The following is a 17,666-nucleotide window of genomic DNA, read 5'->3' as shown; positions in this document are numbered from 1 at the left end:
GGAATTCAACTCAGTTTGGAGTATTTAAATGGTCTGGATAAAATGTGTTGAAAACACAGCCATAATTTGAATTGTAACACTGACCTTTGTCTAGTCTATGACAAACCATTAATCCATTAAACCATCTAAACCTTTAAAACCATGACCCCATCATTCTAGTCCTTGCCTTTGACCTGGTTCTCAAGGCCCTTGAAAATATTCTCATCCTTGAAAGAAATGGAGAGCTAATAGAATGTGGTAAAATATCGTACCATCATTGAAATGTCCTGGAAAAGTGCCCACAATTCTTTCGTGATATCTCATCCTCCTGGCAATCTGGAAGTTAGCAACTTAACTGCTTAGTCCCTTAAGCCGACTAGCAGAAGTCACTGATGATTGAAAATTGTATATCCTGCCAGAAACCAGATATTGTGCCTCAAAATGCTGTCACAGCATGCTGCTCTGTCTTCCAAGCTAACTAGTTTCACCAGAACTGGTAAAGATTTGAGGTGCTAGTGTGCAAGTATTTCAGTGCTCCACTACCAGGGAGTCTATATAACCTTGTTTTCAAGTCACAAGTCAAACAATCAATCAATTAATTGTAGCAATCTGAGTTAATCATTAAATTGCCACTTAATGAGGTGCATGAGAAGATGGAACAATGGGGTGTTTATCATTGTTGACATTTATCACATGTCAATATCAGTGTAATGTGTAAGACAGTGCAGCAACGATTTAACATCACCAAGAAGACATAAATTATTTTTCTATAATTGGTTGGAAATATTGGTTTTAAATGAGTAGCCTGCTTAATGGTGTTGATGTGGTGCTGTTTGTAATTTTGAAATTCTGAGTGACAGTGGTTTGGTGTTAATTGAATAAAGTAATAAAATTTCACATGTTTAACCAAACGTGGGCCCAAGTGTCCCTAAAACCTCTCCACATTGGAACATTGTAAATATCTTTTTTTCCCAGCCATCTTCCACTAACTGAAACTAATTATATCAAGGGTGGTAGCCTCCAGTCGTTTTGGAGAGCTTCTGTGCATATTCATAATGTTTGCTTATCACACACACTAACAATCAATCCACTGACAAAGGGAGGGAGGGGGAACTAGCTGAAAGTAGCCCTGTAATTTGCATATTTGCAACAGTGGCTGTATGAAATGAGGCAGAGCCTCAGCCTTACCTACAGGTGCCCATTCGTGAAGCAATACTACTACTACTACTACTACTACTACTACTACTAATAATAATAATAATCATAATCATAATAAGCCAACCAGTTCTCAGCACCCATAGATTTAAAAGCTTATAAAGATATTTCACAGGAAAGTGTGAAGTGAGGCAGCTCACGTCTTTCGCTGCAACTTGTCTTTTGCCATCACATGCAGGCACAGATGCACACACACACACGTTTTTGCAGTGATTTATGTGTATTGCTATATACACTACATTTACAAAAGTATGTGGATACTTGGATGGTCGCTATCACAGTCGCAACTGTCACTCGCTAATTCCTTCAATGCCTCCTTCTTAGTCTTGCGTGCCATGCTTTTGTAGGTATACACCAATGAACAAAGCCCTTATAAACAATAGATGCACAAAGCTGTACCTCAAGTGCATTCTGCAAAATCCTGTTCCTGTAAGTTTCTGGGTACGCAATAGAATATGTTGGTGATTATTTCAGCTAAAAGGAAGTCATAAAGAAATTTTAATAGCTGCAGAAATGAGCTTAAAAAATGAGAGACTGTCAGGTTTCTGGAACATGTACAGGGTTCCAAGCGAGGACTAAATTAATGGTGGGTAGATCACAGAGAAGGTCAGTTTTTTTCAGGAAGAAGCTTGCTTTCAGGCTTATGGACTGAATATACCCACAAGGGGAGGCTTATAGGCTGCATATACTTTCAGATGATAGCTTATAGACTGCATATACTTTCAGAGGATAGCTTATAGACTGCATATACCCACAGAGGGAGGTTTATAGACTGCACATACTCACAGAGGATAGCTTATAGACTGCACATACCCACAGAGGATAGCTTATAGACTGCACATACCCACAGAGGATAGCTTATAGACTGCATATAATCACAGGGGGAGGCTTATGGACTGTATATACCCACAGGTCAAGGCTTATAGACTGCCCGCAAGAAGGCACATAGACTGCATATACCCACAGAGAGCTTTACAGATAGGCTTATTGTTTGGATAGTTATGTTTATTTGGAGTTGGCTTATGCCACTGCCCAATATTAAATATATGATCATTATTTTCTCCTGAAATCTGTAAGAGCCTGATAAGCATGCCCTTTGAGCTGTAACTCAGCCCATTTCCATTCCGACGTCATTATCCCTCACAATTATTCTCCCAGAAAAACATTAACAGGTTAGCTGCTGTTCAGAAGTGCACATGATCATGGCTATTATCTGGCACTTCAGCTCCTGTGACTGCAGGTGGTGGGCAGGAGGGCTGGAGGTGATACATTGTCAGATTGGTTCATCTTCTGGCAGAAACTGGCCTGTACGGGGGCCAGTCACATCGCTACCACTGTGCGAGGCCTAGCCTGACATGCACTCTGTGATTGGCATCTTCCTACATCTCATTGTTCCAGGGACGCCTGTATGTCTGTGGGCAAATTGGTTCCCAAATAGGAAGACACTGGCTCCCTGATGGTGGCTTCTGAGCCTGTTGTACTGCATCTGTATGGTGATCAAATGGTTGTAGCAACATGTTATATTTGGGTACCAAATTTGCACCAAATTCGGTATTTGATATATAATATCTTAAAAAGGATTTAGCTTGCCCAATTTCTGCAGCAATCCCTGCGGCCAGTTTGAGTGAATATAGACATTCACAGTTCACCACTGAAATAGAGTGTCTCGAGCCAGCTTCTTCTCACACCAAGGACATAGGCCAAGCTTGCACAGAACTGAGTTGGAGGAAGACGCTTCATACACAGCTTTGGCAAGCAGACCCCAGACATCCGGATGACCAGCAAGGATCGCTAGAGACCCCTAAGTGACTGCACCCTCTCACCCCTGGGTGATGCAGTGGACAGTTGCGTGTTGCCCCACTGGCTATCGGTCACAGTTGGCACTTTCACAGTCTTGCTCTGTGACCGTGGGGCTCATCCATGCACCATAACAGTGATTTAACTGCATGACCCACCCGGCAGCCTGTTATATTTGATTATAATCACAGCCCGGTCTATTCCAACATAACAGCATGAGCATGCCTGTATGAGTGTAACACAGTCATGGAAAGAGTGGCATCACACAAGTGCACCAGTCGGAGATGGTAATGGTTTGAACTTAAATAGAAATTTGATGGACATCACAGTTGGCATTTACTGATGTCTAATTGACCACATGAAGCAGGCATGGTGATGTTCCTTCCACACATACTCATACACCTGCTGCTCCCCACCGCTGCCACTGAGCCCCGCCCATCATCTGAGCCGCAATTTGATCGATGTAAACATTGACTGACTGACCATGTCGGTCACTAATCGATACTCAGAGCCGACCAGAGGAGGATGGGTTTCCCCATTGGGCCTGGTTCCTTCCGAGGTTTCTTCCCAACTGCCACAGGGAGGTTTTCCTTGCCACTGTTGCTTTAGGCTTGATGCTGTAGGGGTTTAGGCCAGGGTTGTATGTAAAGCGTATTGTGACAATTGCTGTGAAAGACGCAATGTAAATTAAATTTTATTGCTTGATTGATTGAACCTTACTTTGTGCAAAATGTTCCCCAAATGTTTACATGGGACAACACACAGCAGCATGTGCCCAGCATTTGTCAGGCTATTCCAGAATGGAAGTATGGAACTTCCATCCAATGTTCATGCGTTGTATGTCTACCATGTATGTCTACCACACGCACCCCAGATGAACACAGCAGAGATCCTCTGCTATGGATTGGACTTCTGCCATCATAACCGTGTTATATACATATACGAGAGCTTCTGTATGCAGAGTGTAGTGTGTCTTGCACCTTATGTCTTGTAAAACTTGTATACTGTTGATGCCATATTTTGCATGAGCATTGCCAGCAGCAAATGATGGATATTCATGAAAAACAGCAGTAGGTTTTGTGTGCAGAAGCATTTCGTTATTTTTCACTAAAGATTTGTGATAAAATAATTTTTGCGACTTTTTCATTGGCTGACAATATTTAAGAAAAAAGTTGTTTTTGAAATGATTTAATTGTTTTGCATTCAAAAATGACCCCCTTAATTTCAGCAAAATTTCTATTTTGACCTTTCAGCCAGACAGTTCTCCTGAACACCTTTCAATCTGAAAATTAATATATACGTAGATAAACTACATTTTAATGAAGCAGTAATGTCATTCTCACATTAAATAGGTGGATAATGTTTTAACAAATTTTTGTCTGATTGTTTAAAAATCCAAATTATTTCCATCACCCTAGTGCTTGAAGCAGGCATTGCAGCCACAGGCCTGTTTTAGGTATGATGAAACTGTAACAGGTAATCTACTGATGACATGAGAGCCGTCAGAAAGGCTGAGAGCAGCACGCACCATGCTGCTAATGAAATTAAACAAACTAATGTAGTGGATCGACAAAATGATTTTAAAAAATAGCTAAATGAAATTCAACTCTGAATCTAAATGAAGGCTATATCTTATAGTGTTCTGTGTAGCATATAAATATCAGAGGAGTCTCAGCATTATTTTGTAAGTATTCACAACATCAGGCATAGCTTTCAGTGAGTTAATAAAGTCACTGCAGAATACATTCTAGAGATCAGCATTGGTGTTCACTCAAGATTTGCTCGGAATAAGATTTTATGTGGTTGTTTTAAAACCAATCCATCTGTGATAATAGGTTTGATGTTGTTTGTTAACTGTCTCATAGCCACTTGGGGGTAGGGTTTGGAATCTACCTAGTAAGCTACACTTCAGTAGTTTCCAGTGAACTGTTGGAAGCTTGTAGGTCAGCTTGCCATTGCTAAAGTGCTGGGTAACTCGGTCATGTGTGAGCTTTATATGAAACAAGGCAGAGATTGCTTTTATTGTGTTCAGTATAACATTAATTCAGATAAACTTGTCATTTTGAAGTGAGTTGTTCTTTTGAACGGCAATGATTGTACTACCACTAATAGGAACAGGAAGCTATACTCCCTATTCCCAGTCCACAATGCACAGCAATGAATGTTGCCACCTTGCTAACCTCCCTGGGCTGGAGGAGGAATCAGCTAGCAGTTGATGGATAGCTAGCTGACTGTAACATTTAGTTATATCACTGGGAAGCTTGCTATTGTACATATTTGTTGGGCAAAAATCCTAACACATCTAGAAATTTGTGTGAAACTGTGAACTGAACTGAGTATTCTTTTTCTGCTGATTAGTGCTGCAGTATCCTGTGAGCTTTTCCGCCACTGCATTGATGTTTTAATATACTGAACGTCAGAACATGCAGAAGCTAGTATCTGTAAGGACTGTGACTACATACTCATGCTGGTTAAACCAAGAAAATCACAAACTCCCTGTATAGGCTCAGATATGTCCCACCAACCCACATCTCTGTAGAAGGCATACCTGCTGTCCTGTTGGCATAGCCATGTTTGGCATAAACAGGAGTGTTCACCACACAAATTTACTGTGAGTCTTCTGCAGTCTTCTTCATTTAAAATGAACCGGCTTTCTCTTTTCTTGCATTTATGTTGCTCTGTGTTCTTCTAGACTTATACATTGCCTTGTCTGTGCTATTTTTGCTTACATAGTCTGATTAACTGTGCTTCACCCCTTCCTGATAATAGGTATGCCAGGCCACTGGTGCCAAAGCTTACTTGTGGCTGTGTCATGCTTTTTGGGTTATGAAGGAGCCACGGAGGAATTAACTGAAATGGACCATCTTGGTTTTTTTTCAATTAACTAGACTCGCTCAGATACTCTGAATGCACAATCACTTAATTTCACAATTACACTTAGCACAATCCCAGTATCTCATTTAAAGTAAATACCACGCTTCCCCATTAGCCATTAGCCTTAATCACCCTGTACAAGTTGGTCCCTTTGATACCATAAAAGCATAAATTGATAGCTGCAGGCTGTTTAGTGTGTGAAGCTCAGGCTTGTATAGACATACTCAATCACACCAAAGCTCCCTCAGTAATAGTTTCGCCTTGCCCCGTATTTAGTTAAGTCTTTTACAAGCTTTTATTCTGTGAAAATATATTTTTGTTCAATAAGTGGATTTCATATTTTAATCTTTTTGCAAACACCTTGAAAGTTCAGCTGAAAGTTCACTTTCTATAGAATGAAATTTTTTTATTCTAATTATTTTACTCCCATTCTCATCTCAGTTAATTTACTGCTGTACGTTTGCTATGCAAGTTTATTTTCCAGAACGTTCTCAAGAAAGTTCCATATGTTTATATATTTATAGGGTATGTGTTTTGAATATTACTTTTTTCTATATGAAATGTTTTGTGCCGTATGTTTATACATGTATTGGGTATGTTCTTGAATATTGTGCATATCTATATGAAATGTTTTAAAGACAGCTGCACAATAATGTTAACACTGGTTTGTCATTAATCCAATAAAATAGTCTGTTTTAAACCCAAGATATGAATGTTAGAGACAGAAACATTTATCATGATAGAAAAAGGAAACAAATTCACCTACTCTATTGTAGCACTATGGAGTAGTATGGTTGTGAATATGAAGTACAGCTTCTAGATACAGTAGCTATACTGCATGCACGATGAACAGATTTGAACGCTGGCTAATTTACTGTGGAGGGGTCAATTCAAGCAGCAGTTAGAGTCTTTTCGGAATGACACGGTGCTTCGGGATATAGATTGCTGTTAGGAATATTACCATTACAGTCGACACTGTTTAAATTTAATTTTTTGAAGCATTGTGTTAAGCCTGAATGCTGTCGATAAAGCAGTGGGGTCTATTTAAAGGCAGGCTGTGCTTAACAATATGCATTGGAACAGAAGAGCCGCAATGAATTGCCCATGTCTGACTTTGTGATCCAGGCAGAGGGGTGAGTTAAGAGGCACATTTCTAAACAGGGAGAATGTTTGTCTTCCTGGGGGTGTGTACTTGAAATAAAGGCCATCTTTACTGCCTGACAGCAGTTGCCGTTATACTGGAGGAAGAGCTAAATCTGTGCACTGTGGAATGAAATTGTGTACAAAGAGACTACATGGAGGCAGAAGGCTCCATTATTTAGTGGCGCGTGAAAAACACTTGAGTAACCGATGAATGAAAATGGAGATGTCTGTTGTAGGTGACACAGCCGCCATTTTAGACAATTTTTGTAATACAATTTTCTTTGTTAACATAAACACGCTGTTTCTCGTTCACTGTCTTGACAGTGTTTGTTGTCACAGGCATAAATGTCAGTGAAGATCACCATGATGTACACCCTCCTCCACGTGGATATGCCCTTGTATGTGCCCACGCACACTCAGGCGCACGCACACGCACATGCACACACACACATACACACAGGAGGACAGTCAGTACATCTATATGGGAGATGTACAGTCTGCCATTATTTGCTCCACTTTGGCTCCATTGTGGTGTGTGTATATGTGTGTGTGTGTGTGTGTGTGTAAATGTGTGTGTGTGTGTGTGCGCGTGTGTGTCTGTGTATGTAAATGTGTGTGTGTGCATGTGTAGTTGTGTGTGTATGTGTGTGTATATGTGTGTGTGTACTCTTCTCCTTGCCCTCCACAGGACTCACCTCTCAGGAGTCCTTGGCGCTTTGCTGGGTGATATATGAGGTGGCCTCAGTCTGCATGCGTGATGCCTGCCTGCCTCTGCGCTGTACGCTCTGCGTGACGTGCCTCTGTGTCGAGTGACACATCACGTCCCTACGTGTGGAGAGCGGGATGAAAATTTCTCTCTTTCACCTAGGTCATTTTAACTGAAGCGCAGAAAGTCATCCTTTTTTTTCCCTCGATCGTTCTATCGACAGGCACGTTCCTCTCGTCACCGGGGAGATGGGGGAGGTGAGTCACGGAGGCGGGCAGACATCCCTCGAGATGTCCTTGCGCGTCTCTGGCTATTTGAATAATCACGCTTTTTCCGTGCAAGAATACGGTGTGCAAGGCGCATGCAGGCCATGTGCAAGGTGCTGTAAAAGCCTTTTATAATGGTGATAGCAATATGCTTTTTATCTCAGTAGGGTGGCAGAATAGATTAACACTTACTCAAATGAAGTGTACCTGGAGATTAATGGACTCTGTTCACTGAACTCCGGTTTTGCGTAAGTGTTCACATTCAAGGTACACAATACGGTCTTTCCTGTCTTTTTCATAAAGGTGTTATGATGTGGAATATTTTTTTAAAAGAATACACACTACATTTTGGAACTCTGAATCATAAATGGGTTCTGTAAAACACTACAGAAATAATGGGCAGCTTTAAAGTCTGTTGCATGTGTTTAGAAGATTTATAATCTAACAAGAATGCTGAAATGTTAAAAGCTAATTAAGGGACCATGATTCAAAAGGACAAATTGTGAACCCTCGGTGCTGTGATTTTCCAACCTTTCCTGGTGTCCCTCAAGAGGATCTATTTTTTTGAGGCTCAAACAACGAAAGCCTGTGCCTGGGTAGTTACCCCCGAATGTCTGACAAAAATTCCACTTTGAGTAGGCAGTGTGAGAGATGAATAATTTTGTGGGAACGCATTTGAGAACACGCAGATGTTTGTCGATCCCAGCTTGCTTGTCTTACCTCTCGTGGAGGCAGTGCCTCAGCAACTGGTTGACTTGGTGGGCATCTTATTGCAACTACGTTGCAACCTCTGGTCTCAGCCCGAGTTCTTATTTATTTAAATATTAAAGGGGGAACTGCACTTTTTATCTGTGATCATTTATTACATGCTTTTATTTCCTTGGATATCTGCAAATAAATCTTTTCTGTCTTCGGTAACAGACATTGGGTCTGATTTTCATCACCATTGATATTATTTGGATTAACTATCAGGAGTAAAAGGTCCAAGGTCTCCTGTAATGCTTGTTTTACAAAACCTGGATACATTTTTAGGATACAGTGCTCAGATTTCAAGGTTCTTCAGGTATATGAATAAATATCTTTGTTGAAACCTGATAGGGGCAGATCATATTAAGCAGGTGAATGAGCCGCTTTGCCATCCTTCTGTGTGTCCTTGTGCTGGATTGTCCTAATGTTGTGTGTCGTCTGGTCTGCATTACAATCCCACATCCCTGGAGCCTTGATCACATGACCTCCGTACCATACCTGGAAAAACATGTGATTCTGAAAATGCAGGTCCAGGCACTGATGGAGCTTTCTGCTCATGAGCCAGTGATATTTAACTTTGAAAGCTAAAGAGAAGGTCCTGATTGGTACTAAACATACTGTACTTATATGAATGGTGAATTACTACTTGTCTCCTTGTCCCAATAATCTAGTGTGGGGTGTATATGCATTCTTTTACCTTTGGTACTGCCTACAAACCTGGAATACTTGTACCCCAATGAAATATTTATATGGGGTTATGGGGATACATTACGTATGTTACTTGGATTTAAGCCATCTAATATTTCATTTGATCATTTTTTTAAAAGTTGATTCAGACTCACTGATCCTCCCAGTGGCTCAGCCTGTGAATGCGTGCAGACATTGCTGGTCTGAGTCTGTCATCATCGCTATATGACTAGGGGCTCTATTTTAACGATCTTAAAGTGCATAAAGTGCAATGCGCAAGTGAATTTAGGGCGTGGTCAGATCCACTTTTGCGAGTTTAACAGCGGATAGTTTGAGTGTAAAGTATGGCGCAAGGTTCAAAATGGCTGAACTTAGTGGCTTAATTAATAGGCGTGTCTTGGGCATACTGTAACGTGTGATTGACCAATCAGAGTGTTATCTTCCATTCCCTTTAAAGTCGCCTGTATTTGCACCTTGGCGGATTGCTAACATAGCGCAGTTAGCAAGACTTGGAAAAGACAGGTTTACCTCTGCTAAGAGACCTGGTCATGCATAAGTCCGTTAAAATTATCTGAATTAATTGTGTAATGTGGTGCAAATTTGTTTTCCTTTCTGATTTTTAAAAGGTTTATTTTTCTTGATTAGATTTTTAGATCTCTTCAGTTACATCATTTAGTTCAGTTATGGAGTAAGAGGTGAAATCAGGGTTTTATTTGCTGAAAGTATAGAAACCTGGTCGCTGTCATTTAAGAAAAATGAAGAACGAAGAATTGGGTTAAAATTGTTAAAATGGTGATTTTTGAATTAATATTTGTTTTTTCGAATCACATCGAGATGTAAAAAAAAAAAACCCATCATACACTGTGAATCCCTGTGAAATGCATTTAATTTGTACAAATGCATAAAAATTATTTAAATTGTCCAGAATTATTAAAATTTCCAAATAAATTCAGTATTAGCTTGATGGTGTTTTGGACATTTTGCAATCAAATCAACCATTTTCATTTGCTTACCAGGCTACAGATGAAGTAGCTTATCTGCCATCTGATTTGTCCTCGCCTGTGCGGCTGGTGTATTTTGATTCATTAATCGCCACCAGCAATTCCAGTTCACAATCACACCTCCTACAGTACTGTAATGTGTCCTCATTTGTGTCCAAGACATCCATCACTTTTGCAACACACAACATGCCACAATGTTATGCAACACATGACATGCCACACATTGTATTGTAATGTTCCACCTGTTTTGAAACATCCTCTTTATGATGCTACAGTGCGTATATTTGTGAGGTTTTGACTGAATGACAATTCACACGCTGGAGAGTCGCTATAAATGCAACAGTTTTTGGATTTTGCTCATTTACTCAGAATATGTTTAGCATAGCACTATTAAATTTAACTTCAAACAGCTCTGACATACCAGTTGACCATGAGCCATTTCAATTAAATTCATTACCCGATCGACTCTGATACAATTAAAACCAAAGTGCACACAGTTTGATTTTATGTTCATACCACCTAGTCGGTATGATTGTACTGTAACAGGGGTGTGGAATAATTGTAACAGTAACTGAAAACGCCCTATAATGTGCGTACGCAGGTTTTTTCTGCACATACTAATGTTAATAAAGGAAACACATTTCCAATGGTAACGTGAGACCAGCCACATCCTCAGATTACCAAGCATGGGGCTGTATTCATGAAAAAGACACGAACATGTGCGCAAACACTGATGCACCAGCAGCTTTGAGAAAGCTGAAGAGGAAAGCTGCTTTTGTTTGTTTCTTAACACCCAGGTAAGCTTATACAAAGCAAATGGCCTACCATACACACAAATTGTGTGTGCTTGTTATGAATGGCTCTGACCAGGTGAATTTCTTTTCCATTAACCACTTGGAGCATCCAGAAGATGAGGCTATGTCAACGCAGCAAGTTAATTAGCTGAAGACATTTAACATTAAACACTAAACTAACTTAAAAATCAAACACTTTGATGTAAAGTAAATTTTCTTTAATAAACATGAAACACCTTTTAAATTGCTGAAGGTCTCCACAGTGGACACCACATGTAGATAGTTTTCATCACTATCTATTGTTCGTAATCTCCAAGCCCTCCCTAATCTGAAGCCCTCTCCACGTCCTCCCTGGGTACCAACCGTATTTAGATGCCTTCTGTAAACATATAACAGCAAAAAAAAAAAAAGCAAGTTGTTTCTTATAGCAACTCGGAAGCGGCATAACTGTAACAGATGTTATATTTTCACAAATGGGGACATCATGCTTTTTTGGTCACCAAGCATCATATTCCTGCTAGAATACACTCCAAAAACCATACTAACATTTCTGGTACTAACATACTAACATTACGATCATTATATTGTACATTAAGTTATTGACCGTGTTACTTTTTTCAAGCGTTACGTTTATGACAACTCTCCCCTATACCTTGCCAGGCTTTAGTCTATCTCCACTGACACTCAGCTGTTTCACTACTGAATAAAATGTTTTTGGCTTGCACTTCCATTAAAAGCACTTCAATCTTCACTTCACTGAAGTCTTTTTATTTCATTTATATATTTATTTATCTCTTCCCAGCCATCTCTTTCAGTTGCCTGCAGTGGAATTCCAAGCTCCTTATATGGCATTTTAGGGGCGTCAGTTTATGCTAATCACAAGTTCTGTGAACACGCTTTTCACTTGCATTTATTTTTGCAAAAAATGGTTGGTTTAATGAAAATATTAATAAATGAGGCCCGTTGGACCCAAAGGATTGAGTATCTTACTTGAATAAGCTTACCTTGAGTCATGGCAGCTGATTGTAAGACCCTTATTCACTGTATGAATGGGTGGATGAGACATCCAAATTAGCTAGCATCCAGTTCCCTGAGACCTACAACTACTTGATAAACAAAGCAAGTCTGTACACCAAAGATAAGTTGAGGACATATAAATCCCTAGAGGCATACCAATACGTTATGAGTTATGATAGAGTACCAGCAAAGCTATCTGCAATAACAAAGTATTACGCCAAGTATTTCATATATTTTATTTATATGAAGTGTGCACTACACAGCCGGGAATTATTAAAAAGTTGGTCATTCCAGTCTGCTTGGCGAATTGCTTGAATCCAGAGATGCCTCCGATGGGCTCGTTTGGGAGTCTTTGGTCACGTAGCTGAAGGTAAAGTTTTCTTCCTTCCTCTGCTTGCTTTGGTACCCAACAACACAGCAGGCTGATGCCATTTTAGAGTTTGTTTCATTTAGAAGCAGCTAGCTATCTGCAAGTGTGCCATCTCATTGGCTGTTTGGAGTAATGGCAGTTTGTTTTAAAGGCTTTGTTTTGCCTCCGGTTAGAGTGCACGTTCATGTTGTTGTCATTATGTTTCAAAAAGGGCTTACAGAAATGTGGGCAATACATCTCCTGAATGCAGGAGGGCAACATTAGATACAGTAAGTAGACTGATCTGAGATTGGCAAAATTCCTGTGAACAAACAGGACTACTTCCAGGAATCTTTACCTTAGCTTGTCTGCTGTCCAGAATGAAATATTTCACGCTGTACATTTTAGTACTGTATCACATGTACATTTTGTGATACAGTACTAAAATGTATGGGTGGAAAAACTCACATGCATAATCTTATGAAAGCAAAGCATCCTACCATTGCCAGTATGAACATAGAGGAGTTGTCATCTCAATGGTCATCTGACATCGTTACTCAGAGGGAGACCTGAGTATTCACCTGAGTATACCTGAGGTAATTACAGAGGGTGTCTGCAGTCTGAAAAGAAGCAGATGCTTGACATCCTGTGGTTCAGAGGAGAGAGCATGCTTGTCTGCACTCTCCTGAACTGATAGTAGAGCTTGCAGAAAAGAACTGGTGTTAATATGATTGGAAAAGGAAAAGAGGTGGAAATTTAAAAATAGAATCTGTTTCCACACATCAAAAATGAACCATTAACTAGTTATTTTAGAAAATTAAAGACAATGTCAGGTTAGGTTATTCAGTGGAAATTTCACGAATACCAGTTTGCCAGTTTTGAGATTTGGGTAAATGAATCATGCTTATGGATTCAAGTGGATGAAAATGTTGCATTTCCTTGGCAAAGATATTGCAGAACCCCTCTGTAATGACCTTAGTAATAACTCAGATCTCCCTCTGAATAAAGATGCCAGAGATGACCGTTTATCAAAATGTTTAAAAAAGTGAAAATTAGAAAATTGCAGTGCATCTTTTTATGCTTGGTAATGCTGAACGGCGTGAACAAGCAAACATGTAAAGTGATCTTATAAACACTGGCTAACAGACTGTGACTGAACTTGATCCCATAGTTTTCCTAATGCATTGTTATTAATAATGTCAACAAGTAGTACAACCTTTAATGATCCATATTTTATAAATCTGAGTTTACCTACACCTGTAGTTTTGGCATTAACTGTGTAGTGTGGCATGGTAACTATGTGCTATGGGGTGCTATTTGTAAAATTTGCACGATTATGAAACGAAATGCTTAACACCGCAAAAGTATTCACTCACTAGCGAATATGCTAATGACAAACACTAGAAGCTAGGAAGCTAGTTAAAGAAACCACTGATAAAATATTTTTTATGACAATGCAGTATTTTAGCTAGGCTACTGGCATAACATAAAAATGTGTAACATGTGCTTGTGTAACATTTCTCAGGTGAAGATCTTATTGTAAAGTGATCAACCATCAACCTTGTACCTCCACTGCCTCTGGGCTCTCATTCCACTGTCATTAGACAATGCCATTAGGCTACAGGAAATTACCTTTCTGTGATTTAGCATCTATGATCAGAGTATAATTACAAACAAACAAGCAAATGACTAGCAAAACTGGGCACGATAAATGTGCTGTGTCAGGCCAATCAGCTAATATAGTAAGACCTTGGACATAATCTGTTATTGTGCTTTACAGCTCTCTAGCTAAATTACTAGGTATGTGATTTAAAAAAACCTACAGTTTTTGATTAGATATAGAAGGCATACCTTTTAGACAGTTCCTGCTGGACCCTTTCCACCGTGGCTTTAAATTTGTGATCCAACTCTGAACATATGTGGCATGTTTGGTTGAATTACGGATGCCATGTTTGTTTGCTTTTCTGAAGTGGGAGTGTGGGTGGGAGATGGGGGGGGGGGGGGGGATTTGTGTCATTCCCCGTCAATTAACCTGTCAACACAGAGCATGTGAAAAAAATCAGCTTGTAGGGTAAGAAACTCACTGGATTTATATTTAAAAAAAATGTATTGCAGTATTTTTTACTTAAAAAAACATTATCAACATATTTGGTAGATCTTGTAATGATATAAAATTGTCGAAAAATAGTGTAATAGGGGACCTTTAAGGCTAAACTGGTAAATTAAGAAAATTAAATGGAAAATGTTTTTAATATTAGCAAATGCTGGGTGACCCCCATGAGTGATTACTGACACAGCGTGTCATTCACATGTTTTAAAATCATACTGTAACTTGTCCATGAAATGTGTAAATGAAAGAGAAAATGCTCTATACTATGCTTCAAACATCTTGACCCTGCCCCCACCAGCATCTGCTTACATCACTCCCAGCCCCCTACTGAATCACATTTGCACACATGCGTGGTGCGTGCAATAGCAGCAGAACACGATTAATCTCCCCAAGTCACTCCTCTAATCAGCGCTACAGCTCCGCTTCTTACCCTAATTCTTTCCGGCGTGTTCCTTGTTTGTATTTGTCCACAGCTGGAACAGCAGTGCTATACATTACTGACTCCCAGACGAGTCCATGACCCACTTAACAAGGGAATACTATTCCATTCCTTATTTAAATGTAGTCCTATTGTATGTGTTTGTGTGTTTTAAATATGGGATTACAGTGCATTACAACATATACCAAAACGAGTGCATGCACACTCACTACTGCAGTATGTAATTGGACTGGCTTGACTGCTAATGGAGTGTATTATACAGCAAGCTATTTTTTATCAACTCAAGCCAGCTCAACTCATGACCCAACTCAACCCTTTCCCATGACCCTCACTGGTTGGTCTCGACCCACACGTTGGGAACCGCCGCTTCATTTTGCCTTCAAAATGTACAAATGATTTAAAGACACAGAATCAAAATAGTAATTTTTAAATACTTCTATATATAGATAGATTTTGCTGACATGTCCCCAGGTCCTAACAATGCCGAGACCAAAGTGTAATGCGGCAGGACTGAAAATCTAGGAGCCTTCAATAGTTCTGCGCTGCGGAGTAGATTGCTCTTTGTTACTGTAGAGAACACTGCCTCAGGTTCTCTTGTATGGCTCCTCTGGTAATTTAAACTGTAGAAAGTTGTGCAATCAGAGGGTGTTGCAGCATAAAGATTCGCCTGACAGTGTGATTTTGTCAGCATGTTAGCTTTTAATTAAACCCACTGTGTTGGACTAGTCGAGGATCATTGTGTTTACGACCGCCAGTACAACTCCCAAATTCTTGCAGGAGGATTTCTTTCTGGAATATCCTGTGTCAGCTGGGGCTATATGCCCTGCTGGGTAAAGCACAGTGAACCACCGGGTCACCACAGTGGGGTTCATTGGTAGCTTATTTTTGAAGCTTCATTCTCCATAGCGAAGCAGTCTTAAGTTACGTACTTGCTGGAACTAAAAATGTTATGCTTGCTGACTGAAATTGAAGGTATTAAACAGTATGCACCACACACATACATGTTAGTATATGAGTCACAGGTCTATTGTTCACCAAGGTTTTTTCATACTGACCTGAATCTGGTTGATGTGTTAGTCAGAGACAAAAAAAAATCTTGATTTGACTGTGCTTTCATTTCCATGTTTTTCAGTTTCAAGTGGGGCATTACTGCATATTGACAAACAACTCACGCTGTCTGTCTCTATCTCCGGGCAGCAGGGTTTGATGAGACTGTTATAGCGGGACCCTGTTTACTTCAATTGCCGTTGTTTGGAATGAATAAAAATAAACCATTATGCATTGATTTGAATCAAGATTTCTGGTTTCTGCTGTCCATGATTAAATATCAGTATCCCTGAACGAAACAGAAATGCATGTAATAAGCAGAACTTCGTGTCTCATCAACTGCTTGCAGCTTGATGGCCGGCTGAGCCAAAGTATTTCCCTGTCAGACGTGGTCTAAAAATAATTTTCTTTCACGCTGAAGAGCGAAGCATCGGTAAGGACAAGGTACACGCCGTGTGAGCGTCGCTAATACAGCCGCTGAAACAATTTCATCTGCGTCCGCAGGAGAAAGGCTCCCCAGCTTCCTATCGACCACATTAGTTGCCATGGAAACTGTCTTTGGAAGTTAGGCTTAGAAAGTACATACTGTTTGTATTCCTGGATGCTCTTCCTGCCCACGGGCAGAGAATGCAAAGGTCACCTGGTATAAACTAAGTAGCCATGGTAGTTTTGACAGGCACTAGGTTTTACATCAGATCATTACACTTGGCTGAAGCGTCACATTTGGCCCAGCATGTTCAGACACTCAAAGACCTGGGAGAGTGAATATAAGGGTTACCAATGTCTCTTTGATGGAGGTAAATAGCATTTAAAAAGACAGGTGCATCATCATACGGTGTCATTACGCATGAGCAGCGTCCTACAGCAGCGTCCTGAACTGATTTGGCACTGGCTGTGTTTTACAGAGGAGCGATGAGGAGGCCGTGGTCGACAGAGGTGGCACCAGGTCCCTGCTGAAAACCAACTTTGAGAAGGAAGAACTAGAAGGTAAGCGTACGCCCTCCAGTAAAAAGTTCTGTTGTGAGAGCAATCTCGGAGGGATGTTTTAAATGTTTTTATAATATTATACAGGAAAATAAGTACAAGAGTACAGATGCTATCATCACTGTTGCGCTAAATTTAAAAAACAGCATGGCTTATGGATGGTTTCCCTGACCCCACAGGTACAGTTTGTGGGTTTAGATGAGAATGAATAAGAATAAGAAGTAGGGATTTCTAGGGCCTTAGAGGAAAGGTGCTTATATATTAGGAAATAAAAGTAATACAAGGACTAGATAGTTAAAGGAAAGGTGAAAAATGACTTGAGAGAGGGGTTTCAGTGGTTACGGATTGGAAACCAAGGCGATGGCTCACAGATGTGGTCTGGGGAGGAGCAGAACCGCATTGATGTGTCGGTCTCACCAAAGGACTCAGATAAAGAGAGAGAGAGAGGGAGAGAGAGAGCAGGCCTCTTTGATGAGAGAGAGAGCACGGTGCTCCTGGTCCCTGAGTGGTG

At 40.2% G+C, this 17,666-nt stretch overlaps 1 protein-coding gene across 3 annotated transcripts in view; it reads left to right on the top strand.

Annotated features, from left to right (window-relative positions):
- LOC118223762 (sodium-driven chloride bicarbonate exchanger-like) overlaps positions 1-17,666 on the top strand; it is a 94,482-nt gene that overhangs the window by 25,102 nt on the left and 51,714 nt on the right. For all 3 annotated transcript variants that reach the window (XM_035410729.1, XM_035410730.1, XM_035410731.1), the window contains one exon: positions 17,077-17,158. In XM_035410729.1, the coding sequence (XP_035266620.1) occupies positions 17,077-17,158 (82 nt within the window). The remainder of the gene's footprint in view (positions 1-17,076; positions 17,159-17,666) is intronic.

The sequence above is a fragment of the Anguilla anguilla genome, chromosome 3 (genome assembly GCF_013347855.1).
Source record: "Anguilla anguilla isolate fAngAng1 chromosome 3, fAngAng1.pri, whole genome shotgun sequence".
Classification (NCBI taxonomy): Eukaryota; Metazoa; Chordata; class Actinopteri; order Anguilliformes; family Anguillidae; genus Anguilla; species Anguilla anguilla.
The sequence above is the reverse complement of the archived record's forward strand: the minus strand, read 5'-3'. Positions and strand labels throughout refer to the sequence as shown.